This window comes from Centruroides sculpturatus, unplaced genomic scaffold, assembly GCF_000671375.1.
Source record: "Centruroides sculpturatus isolate CEXI.00-Female unplaced genomic scaffold, Cexi_2.0 scaffold1119, whole genome shotgun sequence".
In the NCBI taxonomy this organism is placed as follows: domain Eukaryota; kingdom Metazoa; phylum Arthropoda; class Arachnida; order Scorpiones; family Buthidae; genus Centruroides; species Centruroides sculpturatus.
The window spans coordinates 203,075-227,157 of record NW_019385463.1 but is presented as its reverse complement, the minus strand read 5'-3'; the positions used below and the strand labels follow the sequence as shown (position 1 = coordinate 227,157).

The following is a 24,083-nucleotide window of genomic DNA, read 5'->3' as shown; positions in this document are numbered from 1 at the left end:
CTGTTGCCCCTATACCAGGGGCAACTTTAATAAAAATAATTAAAATAATTACAACTTTACAAAAAGAGAGAAGTTGCCGATCTTGCCCCTATACCCGGGGCAACTTCGTCAATTTCTCTCTTCTTGTAAAGTTGTAATTATTTTAATTATTTTTATTTCCAAACTGATTTTAACCAGTTCTATAGTAAGGTAACATTCCAATAGACAATATGCAAAGCTTTTTTTTCAGTTTACAGCAGTATTTATTACACAAAATTTAAGTAAAGCTTAACATGCCGGTCTTGCCCCGGTCTCCCCTATATATACATAACTTGTATATACGGGGATGTATGTGTAATGCATTAAACCTCTTCATAATTAAGGTTTCTAATAACAGCAAATTTATTAGTAATTAAAGGATACTGTAATTAAATATACAGTACCGTCTTGTACACTAATCAGGACAGTATTATATTTTATAGGTGATACATCAAATATTAATATTTAGATTATATACTGTACAAGGTAACATCCAAAAGTTCCGGAACTGAGTTGATGGGTCCATAAGTTCAAAAAATTGTTTGAGTTGTAACGCTGAAATGCGTTTTCTTTCAAAATAAGCCTCCTCGCAACAACTGCAACCGGATATAAGGAAGAAAGGGTTTCCAGAAGTGGAAGCACTTCTGGAAACCCTTTCTTCGCTACATCCTTCAGCGTTGCGTTATTCAATTCTTTGCGCACGAAAATCGATGACCCTAAAGTCGACGTGTCAGCTCAGGAAATAGGTTTTACTGTCGTAGCAATCATCGAAATGTTTTCATCAGTGCGAGCTGTCACTGATCCCCCGCTGAGTTCATCGTCAAAATTCTTCAATTGGAATCGATGATTCAAGGAGGTTAATCCTTGAATCATCGATTCCAATTGAAGAATTTTGACCGCGTCAGCAGTGACGTAGCGGGGATGTCAGCCGCCCGGGGCGGAGGAAAATTTCGCCGCCCCCTTATTTAGGTATTTCAATTTAAAAGACTAAAATTTAATTTCGTCATAAGTAATGAAAAATTCCGTGCTCATTTCAATCGGTTCGAATCGTAGGTGCGACAAAAATATGAAATGAAATGGTTAATGGTTAGATTATAAATATGACGACATTTTATTTTTGTCAAAATCATAAATGAATTTTATCAGTTTAAAGAAGATAAGAAAATTTAGTTTTGATTTTGAATTATTTTAAATACAATGTAATTTAATTTATGTATTACTGTTAATCATTGTTTACCAGACAATAATTTATTTTTTTAAATCGCTTACATAGTCTCATTGTTTAATACATGAAATATAATATACCGTTGGGCTGGAACTTTTAACTGAAGGTGTTTTCCGTTAATGGGTGTAGTTTTGTCTTTCCGCCCGCTATGTGTAGGATTTTTATCCTTTTGTTGTACTTTAATGTCATTTTGACATACATGAAATAAATATATTGCTAAAAATTAGATATTTAATTACTGGTAGTAACACCCACAAATAACTACGGATAATTTTATTTCTTTTAAAAAATAATTTTATACTCTGTTCAGTGTTGTAGATATATGCGTAATTAATCAATTTCGTGATAAATCATACTTATCTATGTGGATATAATGGTATTAATTATGCTATTTGTAACATCCCGAGGGAAAGAACTGATAATGCTATATATGACGTCAGGAACCACGTCTTACGTAATATGTCAAATACACTCGAAACTTCATGCAGTAGAATCTAATCTTAAAACCTATCTTTACCGTTTATATATAGGGGAGACCGGGGCAACTTCGGCATGCGGGGCAAGTTTGTCAAGCGCTTTTTTTTAAAAACAAATTAAAAGGAGACTTTGGTTATAGGTTAGGCAGTTGAGTTTTATTGGTGGCTTGTTGAGTGTAGTGTTTTTATTGTTCTCCAACAAGCGTAGTTNNNNCAGTGCATGTGTTTTGTACATTGTGAGTGTTTGGAATGGCTATGTCTATAATGTATGTGATTTTATTGTGTTTGTCAATGAGTGTGACGTCTGGTCTGTCATGGTAAATTGTTTTATCTGTGAATATGGCTCTGTCGTAGTACTGTACAATTTGTGCATTATTATTGTTGTTATGTTTAGTGAGTTTTACTCGGTTCACACCGGTGGCTGTGTACTATGCCGGACCAGAGTCAAGGCATAGCAACCAAAACAAAACTAAAATTAAATAAGTGTGTCAGTGTGTGTGTCTGTATTCAGGAATTTCCTAACAATGTGGCATGTATTCAATATAGTGGCCTTCTGTAGTGTGATGTATGTATTTCTACTCAATTGTAATGTTCCCAGGCTATTATTATTATTATTATTATTATTATCGAATTTGAAAATAACCTCGATCCGTTGAAAATTATACATATTATTTACTGATCTTGGACGATCTTATTAATAAATAACCCTGTCCAAGATCATGCTTGATAATCCTCGTAAATATACTTCATATTCTTCGAAGAAATCAATTATACAAGTACGAGAAGAAATCGAAAAAGTTTTTTCTCAAAATCTAATTGTTATTTTATAATTTCAAAATATACATTTGAATGCTCAGTTCAGAGCCTATTTTTCTACGTGGTTTTCAAGACGGGGCCAATATTTCTCCAATCGTGACAACAAAGTTTTTACATACCATTTGCATAGAATGTGACCAGTTATTTATGCAGCCAAAGTCGAACTGCCATCTTTACATCGTTGTCACTTTCAAAGTGATAACCTGCTAATTCTCTCTTAAGGAGGAACGACGAGCATCCGGATACTCGTCGTTCCATTTCTGAACTTATCACATCTTTCTACTCAGAAAATTGTACCCATACAAAACGCTCATTTCTAGATAAATTTTGCTCGTATTCGTGTGAAGATACAATTGTATTTTATATTTCTTCAACGTGAATATTGACAGAACACCCACCACTTATAATTAGACAGCATTGAAAACTGTTGAGGTGACTGAGAAGGAAATGCACTCTCTTATGCATATTTTGAAATTGTAATTATTTTTCAAGAAAAAAAATCTGTTTGTAAATACTTCTCGATTTCCTCTCGTTTATAATTATTGTTGTATACTGTAAAGATATTTATCTCAGTAGGATTTTTATCCTTTTGTTGTACTTTAATGTNAATACTTCTCGATTTCCTCTCGTTTATAATTATTGTTGTATACTGTAAAGATATTTATCTCAAATCGCTTTTACTGCTACTAATTTTTTATTTTAGAATAATTTAATGTAAAAAAAAAATAAATCATTTTTAAATGGTTTAAATTATGCTTTAAATATTTCTTTTGGATTAAATTTTTTACCTAATATTAGTTTATAATATGTATATATCGAATAAATAAATATAGAAATGTTTTTTCTGTGATAAATAATGCTTAAAATAGTTTTCCTTAGCCTAAATTCAAAATAAAGTGAATAAAAATAAAAAAACAATTTTTTTAGGAGGAAAAGAACATTTTTATATGTTTATTAATTGAAGAGAAGAAATTATTTTCTTAATTGAAATTAAACAAAATTAATTATAGTAAATTAATAAATATTTTGAAAAGAATTATTTAAAATTCATAATTTGATTTGAATAAAAGATGAATAAAAGTACTAGTACAGTATTAATTTATATTCTTGTATTTTCATATTTCAATGTGAAGAAAAATATAAATTTCGTCACTCGGCTGTCAACGATGAAATTTGATAAATAATTGAATGAACTGGATGATGATGATCTTAAACATTGTAGATGGGCAAGTGCTGAAAATAATTATCACATGAATACAGTATATGATATCACTAATCTGTAGAAATATTGATAATTCTAAAGTAATTACTGTATAACCCTGTTATTATTGCTGATATTTTTAGAGACATCAACGATTGTAGTAAGGTATTACTCTAAATAATCGCATGATTCTATGAAAGTAAAAGATTCTATAATGTAAAAAGTGTATATTGAAAATTTCTAAATAGGTAAAATACAGTTTATTGTAAGATATTTATAAAAATTATGACCAAATGTCCCGTTTTAGAGCATTATGTTCCGTGTCCTCGTGAATGCCTTCCAGACAGGTATTTGTCCTGTTTTTGACAAATAGGAAATTTTCGTAAAACTTTTTTACTTTATTATTTTTTAAAATGAAGAAATTTTAATTCAGAAATTTTTTTCTAGATTCAATAATGTCATAAGATATTATGAACTATATCCTATCTCAAAAACTATATTTGATATAAATGACAGAAAACTATTTTTAATTCACTTTACTGAATAAATGTTACGTATGAAGAAGTAAACGAGTGGCCCTTTAAAAGAAGTTATAACTGAACATCGTTAGATCGATACGTTTATTTATTTTCAAAACAATAACTTGGAATATAAAATAATGATACAGATCGTTGAATATATGTTATACTTGCCGGGAACAGATACAGTATGTCAATGGAAAGTATTTTAGCTCATTAATAGAGTATTCGTTCTAGGAAAAAGAAGAAAGAAATAGTTATTAGTAGTAGCGTTAAAGTCGTTGGTAGTAAAAAAAGTTAAAATTTTAAGTAACCCATATATTTTTTTTTAATTTACAATTTTCTTAAAAAGCAGCGAGATGTATTAAAACAAATGTTAGCGAATGAAATATTAATTACAGTAATAATAAAATTATGCACGTATATTAAGAGAAATTTTTTCTTCTAAGAAAAATATTTTGTATGTTATGCTATATAATTTCAGTTTCATTACTTGACATACAATTTAAAATATTTCTAAAATCGTTAACTTGTTACGAATAGTTTAGAAGGAAAAACTTGTAATACGGTAATTATACATCGAACACGGAAAAATAATGCAATAAAAATAATAAATTAATTATATAAATAATCTCTCACTTCCTTTCTTTCTTTTTATATATGAGTTTTTTTATACGAATCAGATCTGAAAACGAACAGATCTGATGATCCGTTCGTGATATATTGGATTCCAAAATTTATGAAATTTCCTAATCAATTATCGTAGGAAGTCGATAAGAAATTTCTTGCATTGGAATATTGTAAAAATTCAGTGTCAGGTTCACTGAATTAGTCGTAGAACTTGGCCAGAAAAAGTTGGGTTCTATTGGAATTACCACCTTATATATGGTATACAAAGAAATTTTATAATTCATTTTTGTAGTTGGTATAGGGAATGTAACTGCATTTCACGTAATCTAGACTACAAATAACTTTTGACAGACATTAAATTTCAATTTTTAATTCTAAATTAACTTTTTCTATTTAATGCTTTATTCCTCGGGTTGTCCTCTAGTATATTCCTCGCTTTATTCCTCGGGTTGTCCTCTTTATTCCTCGGGTTGTCCTCTAGTCTAGTATAACGAAGTTAGAGTCGTTCAAAGTACGAGCTACAGTGGTAGCTCGTACTTTGAACGACTCTAAATTCGAGAGAAATTCGATCTAGAATTCAAACGATGCTTGTACGTTCGAACTACATGCGCAGCGAGAAAATTCTAAGCAACAAAACCTCAAAGGAAGGTTGTTGTATCGATGATTGAGGTAAAAAAGGAACTTATCTCGAAGCATGAAAGCAGCACACGTGTAGTAGATCCGGCAGCCGTGTTTAAGATGCCGAAGTCGACGTTGTGCACCATTCTCAAGAATAAGGGAGCAATAAAAGCAGCAAATGAGTCTAAAGATTTGACATCGTTGACCTCCAGGAGATTGCATGCTATTGAGGAGATGGAAAAACTCTTTCTAGTATGAAGATAAATGAGAAACAATTTGCTGATGATATCAGAAAGGATTATTTTTGAGAAAGCCAAGCAAATTTGCTTGGCTTTCTCAAAAATTTGCACACAGTGACATTAAGAAACGAGACATCACTTCCCACTAAAGCATAGTATATTCATTCTACTACACAGTATTAGTATACGTATTTTATTTAGTGCTTTCATATTTTATTACTTAGGGAATTTAATTATGCTATTTTTATACCTTAAATTATGTGTACAGTATTTGCTGTTTAAGTATATCGAAATGGGTATTATTTAGGATTTGGGAACGAACTAATTCACTTTTCATTATTTCTAATGGGGAAAATTGATTCGTACTTCGAATAATTCAGAGTCCGAACGGCCTCCTGTGACGAATTAAATTCGGAGTACAGATACCACTGTATAATATAAATATACTTTAATAAAACGTAATAAAAACATTTTGGCATTATTATATGGCACTCAAAATTCCATATAATAATAATAATACAAAAGTATATAGTCGCCATTCTTTTCTAAACACTTTTCAGGATGCATGGTAATGCAACGCCCCATATTGCACATCAGACTTCAAACTGTCTAAAAAAGCATGGATTGGAAATAATGAACTATGCTGCTCATAGTCCAAACTTAGCACTCTTTGCTTATTACCTTTTGGACCTCTTAAATATCTTGATTGCTTACGCTTCTTAGATGATGATAAAGATGATGTCGTGGAGTCATTCAAATCATTAAATGGAAAATTTTTCAAAAAGAAGTTTTTGCCCTTGTCTCCCGCTGGAAAAAGTGTTTAGAAAAAAATAGCTACTATGTATAAAAGTAGCTTAGACAGTGTACTTTCAAATGGTTAATTTAATTTTTTAATGTAATTTGTTATTAAGTTATTATGAAAGTTTGTGCCTCACTTTTGGGACATGCCTAGAGCATGTAGGGTTTTTTATGTACTCACCCAATAAAGTCGATAAACCAATTTGTTGGATGGTCGAAGCTGACGATAGGTTTTTGAATCAAAGGCAAATGATATAACAAAATATTTTGTGTGATGCACAAAACCTTTTCATATTAAACTTTTTAAATACCCTATAGTTTTTAAAATTTAAAAAATTAAGTCTTGGACAATTTTACAATACATCTTTGGTTTCGTATCTTTGGTTCCAAAATTTTGCCGGAAGCAATTTGAAGAAAGGAAAAAAAAAAAAAAAACATAAATATCCTGAATTACCAACTATTTCTCAGCGACTATATTCTTAATTTAAATAATGTAGAAGACGTGGTTGCTATATCTTCAAATTCTGTGTGTAGCGCCTTTGTAATCCAAACGATAATTTTGGTAGATGATCAAACAGCAATTAGTTAGAAAAAAGTTACGATTTAAAAGAACACTTTTTTAAAATTCAGATGCATTTCGGGTTGGCTTGTATTTCCAACCCCTCTTCAGTGCTGTTAAAATTACAAAAAACAAGGCGAGTTTCACGACATTGGTAAGTAGGATTTAACATAAACGCGGGTTGACAATAACATAAAATCCTTACATGCTATACTGTATAATGGTACAGCATTCTTCTGGTACAGCAACTTCTCTTGTTATAGAGGTTATACATAATATTTTCATACATAAACAAAATTACAACACAGTTGTAACTCATGACCACATTTACATAAATTCAAGCAGAATATATGTATCTTCGATAATTTATCTTTACATTTATATCAATTATCAGAATAATCAGTTAAAAATCATACACACACGTATTCATATTATTAGATTATTATTCAATTTCATCCGAACACAAAATTTCTTTTTTTGATGATATGAAACCGTGCTTTGCAATTTGTTTATGCTTCTAACACAATAAAGTGCTATAAATTAAGACACTTGGCGGATTTTCTTATCTTTATTTAGTTGATACGTGTGAAAAATTACACGTTTCGGGCTCTTAAGCCCCTCTTCAGCCAACTAAAACATTTAAAAAGGATATAACATACACACAAAAAAGAATACACAAGTTTTGTAGAATTCTTAAAAATATAAAACATACCTATCCATATAAGTCTTATAAATTGAAGTAACAGCTTACTCTCGATATTTTCTCAGTAACATCAGCTTATTCACAGTATTTTTTCCTTCAGCCAACTATAATATTAGGGGAGTATACAACATGTCTATACAAAACTATACATAAGTTTTATAGAATCTATAAAACTATCTTCAATTAAGGCATACCTTGAGTACGGCTGTTATTAAGGTTGTACACAATTGATTATACCTTTCACTTATAAAACAGTTCTACAAAATCCTTGATCTAAAACATACCTTGGACAACAATTATCAAATTGGTATACAATTGATTATGCTTTCCACTCATAAATTTGTTTTACTAAATCCTTATTTCCTTTGATACGCATTGACAATATAATACGAATTTACAAAACTTCTACAATATAAATTTACATATCTGACATCTACTATATTTTTACAATATATGATTGTTGATTTATTTAACATTACAGTATTTAATATTATAGATTATTATATGAACTAATGACATTACAATGTCTTGAGGTTGGTAAACAGGATTAACATTTAATATAAATTTACATATTATTTGACTCCCATTACAACATTACAGTTTTTTGTTATTGTTGATTTATTTAACAGTTCAATAATTATTAATTAGCACATTGATCACAATAATAATAGTTTGAATCTAGTGAATACAATTAATATAAAATTTTTAACCAGTTTTCGTTTAATGAGATGCTAGGATTTTTATTTATACTATTTTGATTTTTGATTATTTCTATACTTTCTTTGAATTTTCTTAGTCTAAATATGGTCTTTTAATTTCTTTTAATTCTTTTAATTTTTTTCTTTTAATTTGAAACGTGTAATTTTTCACACGTATCAACTAAATAAAGATGAGAAAATCCGCCAAGTGTCTTAATTTATAGCACTTTATTGTGTTAGAAGCATAAACAAAATTTCTTAATATTAAAAAGGTAAACCGGTAAACAAATAGTTATTTATCTCTTATACAAACTAAGCTTCTTTCCCTTAATCCTATCCATATCACGGATTAAGAACGTCTCATACAGCATATGAACTAATTGGTCGAACAAAAATACTCCAAATTCATTTCTTTCTAAAAAATCCAGCAACGAGTTGCTTAACTTTTCCGGCAACATTTAAAACTGCAAGTGTGACGCCATCTGTTATGATATTTTATTATTAAAATCTTTTTATATTTTAATTGTTATAAAATGGCAAAATTATTGATTTTGAAGGTATGGATAAGTTTTATAAAAATAAAAATTATCAGATTAAATTATATATAAAACAAATTAAGTATGGAATTAAATCATAGAAAAGCATATAATTTTATATTAAACATACATTATATAGTTTTAAGGTTATTATATAATTCGTTCATAGAACTACGATTAACGGAGAATATTAAAAAATAAAAACATATTAGAACTACTCTATTTTAAATGAATTATTACTTTATCGATAATTATCGACATTAAATTAAACTAAAATAGATAAGTTTAATAACAAGAATAGATTGATGTTAAAAAGAAGAATAAAAAATAAGGCAGACTACACTATAAATTACGCCCTGCTAAAATGCAAATTAATTATTGTTTATATACCAATTATCTTCAGTTCAATCAAGATTTGTAACCTGTTAGAAAAAATTAGTGCAATACAAATAAATAAATCTTTAACAATGAAAAATTACATTAAAAAATATGATTAAAATATTTACATTTAATTATGTGAATTGTTACTGGTTGTATACTAATTATAAAATTAGTTTAGCTTTTAATTGTCAAGTAATATTTTTTTCGAAGATTAAAAGATATAGTGATAAGTATATTAAAAAATTGTTTTAATAGAATATTTATTTATACATGTAGTTAATAATGTACTATAACTACTAATAAATTTAAATGGTACAATCTTGCGCATTGTGTTCTATTTATTAATAGAGAAAAAATTAATACTTATAAAAGATTAAATAAAGATTGGCCTCCAGACATTTAGCTTTGGTTCCCCGCAATATAATTATTATAAATGTTGAGCTTTGACGTGAATAAAACACATTTGAAGGTTAGGCAAGTATTTTTTGTTTTTTATTAGACTATGAATATATATCTATTTAATATTTACTAATTTTTGATAATGTCATTCTGCATTATACTGTAATTGAAGTAGATTATGAATCATCGTTTACAATGCAAACGGTATTTAGATTTACTTGGAAAATTGTCTGCACTTGTGAATTAGAGATGTGGATCATTCTCTAAACAAATCTAAACAGTTATTTTCCTCTCCATTATCATCATTGTAATTGCTGTAATTTGCTTCGTCTTCTTCTTACCTTAAGTAAGAAGAAATGCCAAAAATTAATTTTAATGTTAACTGAATATTTCATTACACTGTATCTATTTAAAAGTATTTATTTTCAAAATAAGAATTATGCGTATAATAAATAGAAAACATTTAATGTATTGAATAATTAATTCATTAATCCAGAAATTTTTTTTAATTTGATAAAAATGTAAGTAAATAACTTATTTTTTGCTATTTTATATTATTAAAAAAAACTTTAAAACTAATTTTTGTAATTTAATTACATAAATCATACATATAAAAGAAAGTTAATGGCGGTGGTATGAACAATTTTAACTTTTTCAGGAGTAATTTGTCTGAACATTAAATTAGCAATAAAAATTAATCTCTTAACTTCGTGAAAGTTAGCCAGTTTATTGTTTTCAGCTTAATCTTATTTATTGTACTGTTTACATTTATTTAATTTTTATATAGGATATTTCAATATTGATGTAAATAATTTAAAAGATTTAATTACAAACTATAATATTTATAAAAAGTAAGAATGTTTTTGATTTTATTACTATTATAAGATTACGTTTCGATATTATATTATTTTAAAAAGTTTTATTGAAATTATTTTTTCTTCATCTGATGAGAGGACATTTAAAATTATCAAAGAAACGTATGAAGAGAAAGTAAAATTGCAAAACATAATTCTTTGAAAAACATTTCTAAGAATTTTTGCGTTGCTACTTGTTTGTTATGGGCTCGATTTATATCATAAATCGTAATTATACTACTTACAGATGTCACATTTTATCGCGACGTTTATGAATTGAGGGTCACATAACGTGGCCTACGAACGGAACATCTTAATAAAAACTTTCCATTCTCTTTCCCATCTTCTGTTTTTTGATCAATAATGTTAGGGATAAAAACGATACCGAAAGAGCTTCAAATTGCAACTTTTTAAGTGTTAATTTAAGACCAGATGTATAATTGAACATTACTGTAATGCGTTTTTACACGTCCTCTTATCTCTATATAGTGAAGAAAAAATTCATGTATGACTTTATGTAAATTCGTTCATTATTGAAAATACTATTAAAGTTTAAAATTTTAATTAAATTATTTTAAATTGTAATAATAATATTTTAAAATAAATTATTCCTTTTAAAATAGATTTTTTAATGAATAAAGTTGGACTATAAAACTAATCAATCTCGATATAAAATGCTCAATTTATAAAAGTACTTTTTATATTATTGTCTATTTTATTATATAATTTAAAATGATTAAGTTTTTAAACATTGAAAAAACAAGTTTTTTCCGGTTTCTCATGCAATTGTTATTTTAAAACGTTATTCCATTGTTCGTATTCATCACTAATTACTAATAAATGATACTATGGTGGTGTAATTATATTTTAAAATATTTGGTTTTTGTCCTATTGAATTTTATCTCCGAGCAGTAAATTTTGGAAAATTTTATATTTAATTTAATTTTTATAATATACAAATTATTAATAAAGAATAAACAGGGTTTTAAGATTTTACTAGATCGAACAATGCTTACATTTCGATCATCTTAAGCTGCAAGTCTCTTCTGTTCCGTTTGTCAAAATGAATTTCGTCTGATTCTGTTTTTAGAAACCAAATATATTTGAATTTTAAAAAAGAACAGGAAAGAAAGACTTTAGAATAGTTTAAATATTGGCACTCATCAGCGGTCAAGTGAATAAAAGTACTGAAGTTCGTGTTTCACCAACGGACTGACCAAGTGGAGTTTTCCGGATTTTCTTCACGTTTCTAACAAATAAGGGTCCAGTTTTCCATAGAAAATCCCTTCGGGAGGCATCCCTTGCCTTGGCAGATCGCTCGAGCGTTGTGTTGCTTTATTTCATCAACCAACCAAACGACTTAAAATATTGAAATAAGAACAGAAGTCAAGAATAGTATTATAACAACTTTTTACTTTTTCTTTCGCATTTCTAGTGAATTCGACCTGGATGGCTATGATAAGACTTCCTCCCCCTTATCTTCATGAAGGATCCATCGAGATTTTCAATTTTTAATTCGATCGTACAGTTCGAGGCTTCGTTTCTCTTCTCTTATCCGTGGTAAAGGATAAGAGTTGAGAAATGTTCTCTCACCTCAAAAAATAAGTTAATATATCGATATAAAAATAATCCCAGCGAATATAATAAGAATATAATATAATCATCGTAAAATTACAAACCAAAATCGTTTACAAATAATGAATTTTACAATCATTCATAATAAATAACTAAATTTACTTAATTAATCATCGCTAAATGACATTAAAAGAATATAAATATTAATTAAAACAATTATTTACAATTTAAAGTAACAATGAATACTTCATTTTAATTTTAAATACATGAATTTAACTAACCTATTATCTGAATATACTGTATGCCCGATTTTGTCATAATTATTTAGAAAACGAAGAATTTCTCAATTAAAACACAACACGAATATATATAAACATAACATTTAAAATTATAAAACAGGGTATTTCAAATGGTAAGATATACCATCAGGAAATAATAGAGGAGTTTGTGTAGAGTAAATAATATACAGAAAGTTTTCATGTATTTGATATGATTTAGCAAAAACAGCGCTTTAAAAGTTATATGATTATTTCAATTATATTAATAATTGAACAATAAGCAGATACATGATCTGTGTTAACAAGAAAGAAAGTAATCTATTAAACCGAGCTTCCTGTCAATGTTTGATAATTAATTAATGGAGCAGATGTTCAAAATGATGTTCTCTCTCATGCAAGTACAACTCAGCATGCCGACCAACTGAATAATGAACGTTGTCTAATAATACTTATGCTGCAACAGTATGAATTCTTTCTACAAGTTGTTCTCTATTTATTATTATTAATTTTTAATAATACACTTTTTCCTTTAAACAACCTCAAAGAAAATATCTAGTAGTGTCAAATCCTGAGAGGAAACTTTATTTTCGTAAAAATCGGAAACAGTATAAAATTCGGGAAAATGTTTTTACACGTTTCTGCTGTATACAGTAAAACCTGCGAAAGCCGGAAACTGTATAAAACGGAGAGAATCAAATGTGGAAAGTCCAAGTAATTTTCAGTAAAACGATTACATTAACTTAACAAATGTTCTCTGGAAGCCGGGACCTGTGAGACAAGGACGGAATGAAAGAAATCGTTCTATTGCAACTTAAATACAGAGAACTGCCATATATGGAAAAAGCCGGAAATCGTGTGTTCTGTATTTCAGTGCCATTGTCAAGAAACAAAATTATTTTTCGTCAAAGTACTCTAAAGGGCTCAGCCTTCCATTTTCTTTAACATTGTTTATTTTAGCTTTTATTTTTGTGATTTTTCCCCACAGAAATTGATGATATAAACCTTTACGAAATTGTAGACACGTAAAGATGATGATAAAGACCAACTAATAAAAGAGCCATATCTTTTAAATCATACACAAACTTTTAGTTATCACTTCTTATCACTTAATATTTGTTTTCTCTAATACTGTATTTATATGTGACTCTCGGTCAGTAATACAAAGTAGTGTTTGTTAATATAAAAAAATGCACTGGTCTATAAGATATTAAGCTACAACTTATTATAGAATTAAATAGTAAAGATGTTAATGTAGTATTCTCCTGGTTAACGGAATTTTGGAGTATTTGAAAATGAAATAGCAGATATATTGGCCAAAGAAGGAACAATAAAACTGTATGAATACGACAAATCTTATCTGAGCTACATTAAGGTGTTACAAGAAAGAAAAAAAAACTATATTTATGGAATGCAGAATATGTTGGTAGTTCTAAGGGGAAAGCGTAGAAAGTGATACTGGCACGATTAATATAATAGACGAATGGAAAATACAACGTTTTGTACAGATTTTGTAACAACAGTTTTTATCGGGATTTTACATTACAGTATTTTCATATGTTTTAATAAGGAAGTTAATAAACTGCTATTCATTTACTTTTCAGTTGTCTTAAATTTGCAATTATACGTTGTGTGGTATGGAAACAGTCTGATAACAGTACTGTAATTTATAATAAATATCTGGAGATACCTACTGTATGCCTAAGTCTAAAAATATTATGAAAAAAATACAAAAATGCCTACTGTAATATTATATCAATAGTTGAACTAGTGCTGTATATCTGAAATTACTTGAAATTACTATTGGTAACTTTTGGAACAAATTATATAATTTTACATTTTTGTTTTCTGTCTCACCTGGTTTTTTTTTTTTTAATTTAATTTAATTATATTGTGTGTTTTATGTCTTAATATATTAGCTATGTTATAAATTTACACCTTACTATATGTATGTGTTGTATGAATATCGTGTGTAAAAAAATTAATTTGAAAATACATGCAGATATCTGTAATAAATCTGCAGATTTTGAATAAACGTGTAAATTGAGTGAAAAAATAAGCTTTTTTATTCAATCTCATAAAAAGGAAAAGAAGCATTTCGAAACGTTTATTTAGGTAATAGAGAGCAATTGAAAAGTGAAAAGAGTATATCTTGTCAATGGCGGAAAACTTGCCAAACACGAAGAAACAAGATAATTCCGTCAAGTTCCGGCTTTTGCAGGTTTGACTAGATATTACCTTCTGTATACAGTATGTATCTTACATATAGAATTTATATTTTAAGCAACTACAAAATACCTAATTTTCAGAATACTTTAAAATAAGGTCTGTTTTTGTAATCTAATAATAAAATAAAAATTTGAGTATGATAAAAAAAAGTATTAGTTTAAGTAAATATTATCATTGTAATACAATATTTTTAAATATATAAAATGGGAGAAACATGTCATTTAATATTTTCGAATACTAACTAACTAACATAATTAAAAATTTTAGTATGTTAAACAAACATTTTATTATAACACTTAGATGCGTTTATTAAATTCTAGGTTAAAGACTTTTATATAAAATGTTTTTAATGTTGTTTTAATACGTTTTTCAATGTTTTCACAACATTGAAATTGTCGAAATAGCATAATTATGACAATGTTAAATTTTGAAAGATTGCATTTCATCATATACTGTATATACGAGATGACTTGAGCTTTAAAATAAATTTTATTTACGAATTATTCTCTAAGATATACAGTAAAACCTGTGTAAACTGGAATTACACGATACCGAATATTTTTTGGTTAGGCAGGTTTCCGTTTTATTAAGGCTCCGTTTTACTGTAATAAAAATTATAGTATAACATATTCAATACAGGTTTATTACTTTCTTTATTAGACCTCAGCAACTTTATTCTTATTTAAAACTTTCTTAAGATTAATTATATTCGACAGTATCATCATACATTTACAACATTAAATGTTTGATTAATCGGTAAAGTAAAAGAAACTTATCATTTAGTAATGTGAACGAATTGTTTTTGTTAGGAAATACACATAATTATCTGCAAAGAAAGCGTGATTTTAAAAAGTAGCAAAAAACAAAAGGTAATTGTCAACCTTTTTTTAAATACTTTTTTTTCTAGTAGTCGTTAAGATTCAAAGGTTGCACGCACTTCAACCATTCAATGAATAGGAAGTGACGAATGAAGGTAAGGTTGATAATGAGTTCGTTCACAAAGTTCAATATCGCATTAAGCGAGTGTTCATTCGGTGATTTCACACCGAACTCGTTTTAACTGAATGATATCATTTAGTAAAATTTCAGGTTTGGATTTGAATACAGTATTTGAATTCAAATTCAAACCTGAAATTTTGAATTCAAATTCTCGTAAATTAGGTCGTTCGAGTCAGATTTCATTCTTTATTTTGATATATTTCTATAATTAATAATGATACAACTTAGACTGATATGGCTAAAACTCAGGCCATTGTTTGAATATATTGGTGTCTCGCGTCACAAGTCGTTTCGCTTTAACTGTTAGGCGAAATAGAACAAGCAGTTTCTTGTGTTTAATATCTCAAAAATCATAATAAGAAGTATTAAGTTCAATTTTTTCCCCCAAAAGTAGAATTGCATAGCCTCGAAATGTGATACAGGCAAAGGCGGATCCAGGAGAAAGTCTTAGGTGGAATTTTTAATTCTTTTATGAATACGTACTGTATAACGAATAAACAATATATAAATGTTTTATTTATTTTGATAATTACTTAAAATAAACTACGCAAATTTAAGCACATTACTTTTATGTTTTGTTACATTATGAGAAAAATTTCTATGAACATTATTTTAAAGAAATAATGATGCTCCTGTTAGCAACAAAAAATCTTAGGAGTGGCGATCGTCGCTTCGCCTCCTCAAGATTTGTCCCTAGTATAACAAATTATTAGGTTATGCAATAAGCTATATCTTTAGAAAATTAATTTTTTTCGGGAATTTTTTATAGACCTTAGGGAAAATTTTTTCCGAATATTTTCTGGATTCAATACCGATAGAAAAATTAATAGTTAAACGTACAAAGAAACCTTTTAAATGATATTGTTATGTTGATAATTTCATATTTTATATTTTTTTCAATCATTTTCATTCCTTCCTGAAATTATTACTTAAATAAATAAAATTTTTAGAAGTTTTATAAAATAAAGCATAATAATATGGATGAAATTTCTTAGGATTAGTTTTTAGTAAGCTCTGTTGGATTTTATACAAGGAAAACGATTCAATATTTTAAACAATGATTAAAAATAAAAATTGTATCCTAGAGTTCTTTCTGACAGCCATTACTAATTCGACGACGGAAATGGTTCTAGTGGTTTGGATGCTGGTAGCAAAAATGATTTCTTAGAAGTAATTAGAAGTAATCCATATTGTTAAAATGGATTAAATAATGACCTCTAGAATGTTGTTTTGCTTCATACCGGTTTCATTAAATCATTTGAAGTTAGCCTAATTTTTCTTTTATTTATTAACTTTTTGTAATATAAAGCGCGTGTTATATTCCTATAAATATTTTTAATAAAATAATTTCAAATTAAATATAACAATAATTGATAATATAAAGATATAAAATGAAAGATTAAAATATTAAAAAGCAAGTTACTGGTCCAATTGCGATTTATTCATCCATATCATGCCCAGATAAGGTATGATGGAGTATTACTGTACTCTGTATGGATGATCTTAGCTAAGCTTTATTTGAGAAATTTCTCTATTGTGCTTTTAACAAATTCAATTTATTGCAAAATGATTACATTAAGAGACTAGCATTTAATAAATATATGCATGGTATGGTCGACGAATGGGCAGCATGTTAACTAATTGCAATGAGAGATGTGGCTCGATCGGATCTGGAACTTCTTCGGTGTTTTACAAGTACAATAGTTCGAATTGGAACTTAGTTTTTCTTCTCTTATTAATTCAACTGATTCTTCTGCAGACTAGCGATTCTAATAGCATATTATAAAGAATAGGCTGATGCCTTACAAAAAAATTTACTATATCGTAATTAAACTCTACTTAATATATTCATTCAATTTATTAAATCAATTACAAAATACAGAGCCTAGGAATACACTATATGTCATACATTTAATTATAATAAAAATGTTTATTTTGTTTGTTTTACTTTGTTTCTGTTTCTATACAAAATATTTTACATAATCAATTTTATAAAATTATTGTAATATTGGAACAAATGTTTAATAAATTTATATCATAATTTTTGTATTATAATTTAATTTGTTATAAAATAAAAAAATAAAAATTCTAATTATTTTTTTCAGATTGAAATAAATGGCAAGGCATATAAACACGGAATATTGAAACCAGGGGATCATGTTCTAAAGATCAATGATGTTCAATGTTTATCACTAAATGAAGCTATACAATTGATTGACAGTGCATTTAATACCTTAACACTCTTCATTTGGAGGTAATTTATGTTGTGTTTTAATCAAAACATCTGACTTAATAGTTTTATTAGAAATAAAATAAAATAGGGATAATATCTGTATTAAATTTTTATACTAACATATATAATTTTAAAGTAGAAATCTGAAAAAAATTAATATTAACTCATAATAGATATTTGAGAAAAGTATAAAATTTAATAAAGATGAAGAAATTTATAACATTAGACATATTATGTTATATTTAAAACAATGTTAAATTTATACTATAGTTAATAATAGTATTTTATTATTTTACTATTATTTTAAGTTTAGTGTTTGATAGAAATTATAAAAGAAAATTATTTATTTAAAAATTAAAATGTTGTAATGAATATCTTCTAATATACATTTATAGCGTTAAAGTGAATATTTCTTTATTTTTGTTGGTTAGTAGAAAACAGTATTATTCAATTCTAAATCTTGTGTATAGCATTCTAAGCCGAATTTTACAACAAAAAAAAAATGTTTCAAAATTTCATATAATGAAGTAAGTATGAAATTCATGGAAATCAATTTATTTTTGTATAATTTAATTTTACTTTTCATGAGTTTAGAAACTAATTTTGAATTTTAAAGCTTATTTTTGTATTTATCATTTTAAAATGTTCTTGCTGAAAATTCGACATGTTTCTTGTATTAAATATAGAAAATATATTAATTATGTTTAGAGCCGATGGTGTGTCATATAAAGCAAGGATGACATTTAATGAGTTGCCGTCAGTAGTAGGATATGGATAGCTCCGATTTTGCGATTCCCGGCGCTTAAATGCCACTATTGTTATTTGTTATATAATATTACAAATATTAAAACTTTCGGCTTATAAATATGATATGAAATTTTAGTGGTATTTTTCAAAAATAGTGGGTCTCTGATGGGACCCACGAGCAGTTTCAGATGGGTTAGCAGGAAGAAATCCGGTAACGTTGTCTTCAACTCCGTCACCTCTGTTGTCTTCAACTTGAGTAAAATGTCCGAAAATGACAAATACTGTCCAAAGACAGTATTTGACTGTGAATGGCACGTTAAAGTTAACATTAGGAAAAATTTAGATTTCTTGAATTGTCTTCTCGTGCAAGCGAAAGTCGAAGATTATTTTCTGTTGAAAAACATTAATTCCTGTCTACCTGACCATGAAATTGTGCCATTTTTTATACTGTACCATCCGAGTATCGCGATAGACGTGATAATGGTAGGCAAAATAGCCAAACTCTTAATATGGCTTTAATTTTAATGTTTATTGTCCTTTTCGCTCGGCAACCCCTGACATATCTGTTTGTGAAAACTAATGACTTATTCACTAGTGTTATTTAGCGCTTTAGCACAGTTTATTATGAATACAATAAAGATTGGTGCTAAAATATTTTTAATAGTCGATGACCAAATTTTTTCTCGTTTTCATTAAAATGCAAAGTATATTTCTGATGTATGAAATTTTAAAAAATTAGTAAAACAAGAGAAGGAATTTATATATACAGCAAAACCTCTAAGTCGAACTGTATTAACTCGAAGCCCTCTACTGGTATATAGGGTTTGTTCTCGTTAAGTCGAAATTGTCCTAGTTTTATTTCAAACCTATTTTCCCGTGTACCCACCGCCCTTCGATAGGTGATTTTCATTTGATTTAATACCCGATTTTCATCATAAAAATTTGAGAAAATCGGATATATTATTATAAATCCGTTAAGTTGAAACTCTAACTCGAAGTCGAACTCTTAAGTCGAAAATTAAAGGACTTCGAAGTCGAAGTCCTTTAATTTTCGACTTAACAAGATTTTACTGTAATAAATTTGAAAAAAAATCAATCTTAAAGTTCACTTTTTTAAAAATTTGAAAAATTCTTTAAAATACAAAGAATTAATATTTTAAGCAAAAACGAGAAGAAATGATTTCTTTTATGATTGCTTAAAATAAAATAAATAATTTCAAAATTCAAATAAAAACCTCTGTTTTACAATATTTTTTTATAAATTTATCTTATACATCTTCAATTTTCTTTACTATAAAGTCATTATATTCTTTTTACTATTTAAAATATACAGTATTATATACAAAAGGAATGCTCTATTGTAATATCACCTTTTGTTATCTGTATTTTTATCTTCAAGTGTAAATGCTCCAAAAGTTATTTTCACTCCTGTGTTAGTTTTAGTTTCATTATTGTTATATTCATATGTTCAATTAATAACAACCTGCTTTAAGTAAAATACATTGAATATACTTATTTTTTCCTCCAGATTAAGCTTAGTTTTGATTTACTTAGATAGGGTATTTTTATATGTATTTATCCTAATCTGTAATATGTATTTATCCTAATCTGTAACTAGCCAGATAGCCAAGAAGTCAAACGAGTCTATCTGCAGCTTTGAATTCGGGTTTGAATTTGAGTTTGGGTCGAATCCTCAAATGAATATTTAATGAGTTGATTCTGGTTCATTCTTATTGCAGACATAGCTGAATCCATAATATAGATAGATATGATATAAATGGAATGTTAATGCCAGCAAACTCGAAAGAATTTTTAAAAAGTCTGTAATTAATAACATTTAAACCTTGTTTGGTTTGTGGATATGTGGCATCAGTTCATAGTAAAGTAAATGATAGGTCTCAATTTTCGGCTAGTGGTGAATGATAGCCTGATTTCTTGGGAAGTGTCCACAAAAACTTAAAAAGATAAGGACTATATTTGAATCTTGATTCTTCATGACTTTAGGCGGGTGAATTACAGCATCATTAATCAATAAATTAAATTTTACACCTTATAATCTTAATACTACAGTATAATTTACTGTCTATTATATCCTAGAAACATTTATGATTTAAAAATACAATAAAATTGTTATATTTACAAAGATTTAAAAAATTATAATAAACTGTAACAAAAAATAAAATAATTCACTTTAAATTAATTTGATAATTTAAATAATGAAATTGACGAAGGGTTTCGTAGAAATTTCTTATATTAATAAGGAAGGGACAAATTCTTCATACTCTCTTCGTAAGATGACTGTGAACATTAGGAAAATTGTGAAATTCAAATCGATAAATTTAACTATTATTTATTTACCACATACATATATAAACTATGATTGTAAAATATGTGATTTTTTTAGAATATGATAAATCGAATGAAACATTTACATGAAGTAGTTCATAATTACAGGGAACGGAGCAAATTAATTAAGGATTAATTTACATTACGTATTATTATGTAAAGTTATTTAGCATTTTTAAAAAATGAATTTCATCTCATTCCCATTTCCCTAACACCAGTTTTTAAATATGTTGTTTATTGTAGCAGTTTAATTAAAAATCATTCACACGTAAACATCTATAGTGAACTTTGCAATGAAGAACTGAAAAGTCATTTTTGTCATTACCGATGTGAATTATACAAGTGTTTGTATTATTTTAATTTAATTGTTTGTAAATAAATACAAAAAATGTATAAATAAGAGAATTAAATTCAACTAGTAAATGCGATAGAATTTTTATGAAAGTCATCCTTTTAACTGTAAATTTACACAAGTTGATAAATTATATAAATAACTGAAATATTATATTTATACTGTATACAATTTGTTCATTATATTATTGCCAATTGTATTTTGAGTCAAATGAAGTATATTTTTTTATACATTCTGTGTAATAAATTTACATTCTCAAGACATAAAACGATATGTATTCACGTATTAATAAAGATGATAATTATTCAAGAAAAAACTATAAATTCTATTTCTTATTATTTTACTGTAGATAATTCAATGCAATAATATCAGGAAAATCAGTTAGAAGCGATCAAAATTGTTTAAAACAATATAATTCGAATTAATGACAATGGGTATAAAAACTTGTTTTACAAGGTCTATTCATANATATATATTATATTATATTAAATATATATATATATTAAATTTAATCTGATTGTTTTAAAGAAAAGTTATAATAAGGCGTCATAACTGCTTCTGTTGCCAGGTGTCAACTAGAAAAAAAAACCGGTTTTCTTTTTAACGAAGATATAATATTGGTAAAGATAATGAGAGAGAAGAATTTAGAACAATTTTTAACTATTTTAACATAATTCATTTTAAGCAAGTGTTATTATCATTGAAAGGAAAATTTATCGATGCAATTTTCTTTTCATTGCTTGACGTATTTTTAACATTTATTACACGCTTAAAATTTATAATTAATCAACGAATAAATATCTGTATCAAATTTAATTAACTTATTATCAGATTTACTTTATACAAATGATTGATTATATCTTTATTAATTCTGGATTCAGACAAAAATCGTCAACTGGCAATTAAAAAAAAATTGAAATTATCAAGTAAAAAAAAAGGAGGAAATGATATTAAATTTATTGGAATATTAATTGATCGCCATCTGGAGAGTAAGTATAAAAATTTTGATGCAATAAATATGCTTTAATAAGATACTATTTCTTTGTTATAAATTATACTGTAGTTATACTAAAACTCAAACTTATTTAATTATTTAATCCTTTTGGGTTTTTTTATAAGTAGATTATATAATACAGTACTGCATCAAAACGTTTTATGATCGAGGGTTGTAACACCCTCGATCATAAAACATTTCTCGATCATAAAAAATATCTCAATCACTTTTACGATTATAATTTGTGGAATTGTTTATCCTAGGAAGGGGCAAATGCCCCACTTTTCCTCTGTGGACACCCATGATTAGTAGTGTATTCCTACTATTATAGTAGTAGTAATAGTAGTAGTCGTTATTGTGATGGTGATGGTAAGAATATAATTTCTTACATTACTGATAATACTAATACTGTATATGCTATACTTCTATTATATGATAGTATAGTATATATAGAAAAAAGGAGACTTATGGAGATCTCATGAGAATCTTGTCTTCTTTCTCGATATCTAAACAGTCTTTCTTTGTAATCTTAAGCGATAGAACAATGACCATAATTAGTAGACAAATTTAAACATTCATGACATATGGTATCTATTATTTCAATTTCTCATTAACTGTTACATGTTTTCTTTGTTATTACAGTTAATTAGTTTGCCTTAAGCGACATTAATTCTCTTTGTCATTGCATATTTATATCATTAATTAAATACATTTTCGAAATATTTTAATATTTTATAACGATATTATTTTTGATACTTAAAAAAATTAAGTTTTTTATTTCTATTTTTTAATTTTCTTTTGATACAATTATGATCAATTATACTGTTTTTCTCCCCATTTTTACTGTTATTCAACACGTCTCTATAGCATTTGCTTAATTTAATTAAGAAATTCGATTTATTCAATTTAAAATTTTATTTATATATTAAATTTTGCAAATTATTACAATAATTTGCAAAGTTTAATTAATAAATAAAAAAATTGAAACTACTTGAGTTAATTTACTTCATATAAACAAAATTAAATGAAATTCCTACGTGAATCAGAATTTATCATATGTTTATTAATGATATTCAAAAATGCATTAAATTGTTTTTACACGAAAATCGTTTTTTTTTCTTTGTTCTGAATAGATTAAAAACAATTAAAACAAACTTGAATTTTTTAAAGTAATTTGTTTGGTTATTTATTAAAATAACATTTACATGAGAATAAATTGTTAACAAGTTTACAAGTATGTATATGTAGCATATTAAGCATTTGTTTCACATTAAGTATCTGTTGTGTGGTTTTTAACTTTTTAAAATACAAGATTGAGGTCAAGGTAAAACACCATTTAAGACGTGAGTCTTTAATTTATATCAAGTGAAACGCATATAAAAAATCAAAAACGAATTCATTTCGCGTCATATATTTTTCCTATAGCTTTGTCTTAACAGAGCATTACAGACAAGAAGGGGTGAAAGATCATCTTGGTCGACCTATTTTTTTGCATAATTTGTCTATTGTTTTCTTGTTCGGGTATAAAATATTGACTGTGAACGAATTCAGAATATTTTTTTTAATGGAAATATTTTTGTAGGTTTTTTTTAATATAATAATACTGTACTAATATATTCTGTGTTTTGTTAAAAATACAAAAAAAATTGGTAAATGCGATAGAA

General features: G+C 27.0%; 1 protein-coding gene and 1 long non-coding RNA gene across 3 annotated transcripts in view; one reads left to right on the top strand and one right to left on the bottom strand.

Moving 5' to 3' along the window:
* LOC111639241 overlaps positions 1-24,083 on the top strand; it is a 230,629-nt gene that overhangs the window by 5,943 nt on the left and 200,603 nt on the right. The window contains exons 1-2 of one of the 2 annotated variants that reach the window (XM_023385053.1): positions 9,778-9,885; positions 17,853-18,001. In XM_023385053.1, coding sequence (XP_023240821.1) covers positions 9,850-9,885; positions 17,853-18,001 — 185 coding nt within the window. In that variant the 5' untranslated portion in view covers positions 9,778-9,849. Of the gene's footprint in view, positions 1-9,777; positions 9,886-17,852; positions 18,002-24,083 lie in introns of those variants that run through there. The other variant, XM_023385052.1, reaches the window with a different exon arrangement.
* Positions 7,672-8,181, bottom strand: LOC111639242. Its single transcript, XR_002759033.1, has 3 exons — positions 7,996-8,181; positions 7,811-7,905; positions 7,672-7,728 (listed from the first exon to the last, which is right to left on the bottom strand). It is a non-coding gene; the product is annotated as an uncharacterized LOC111639242 (long non-coding RNA).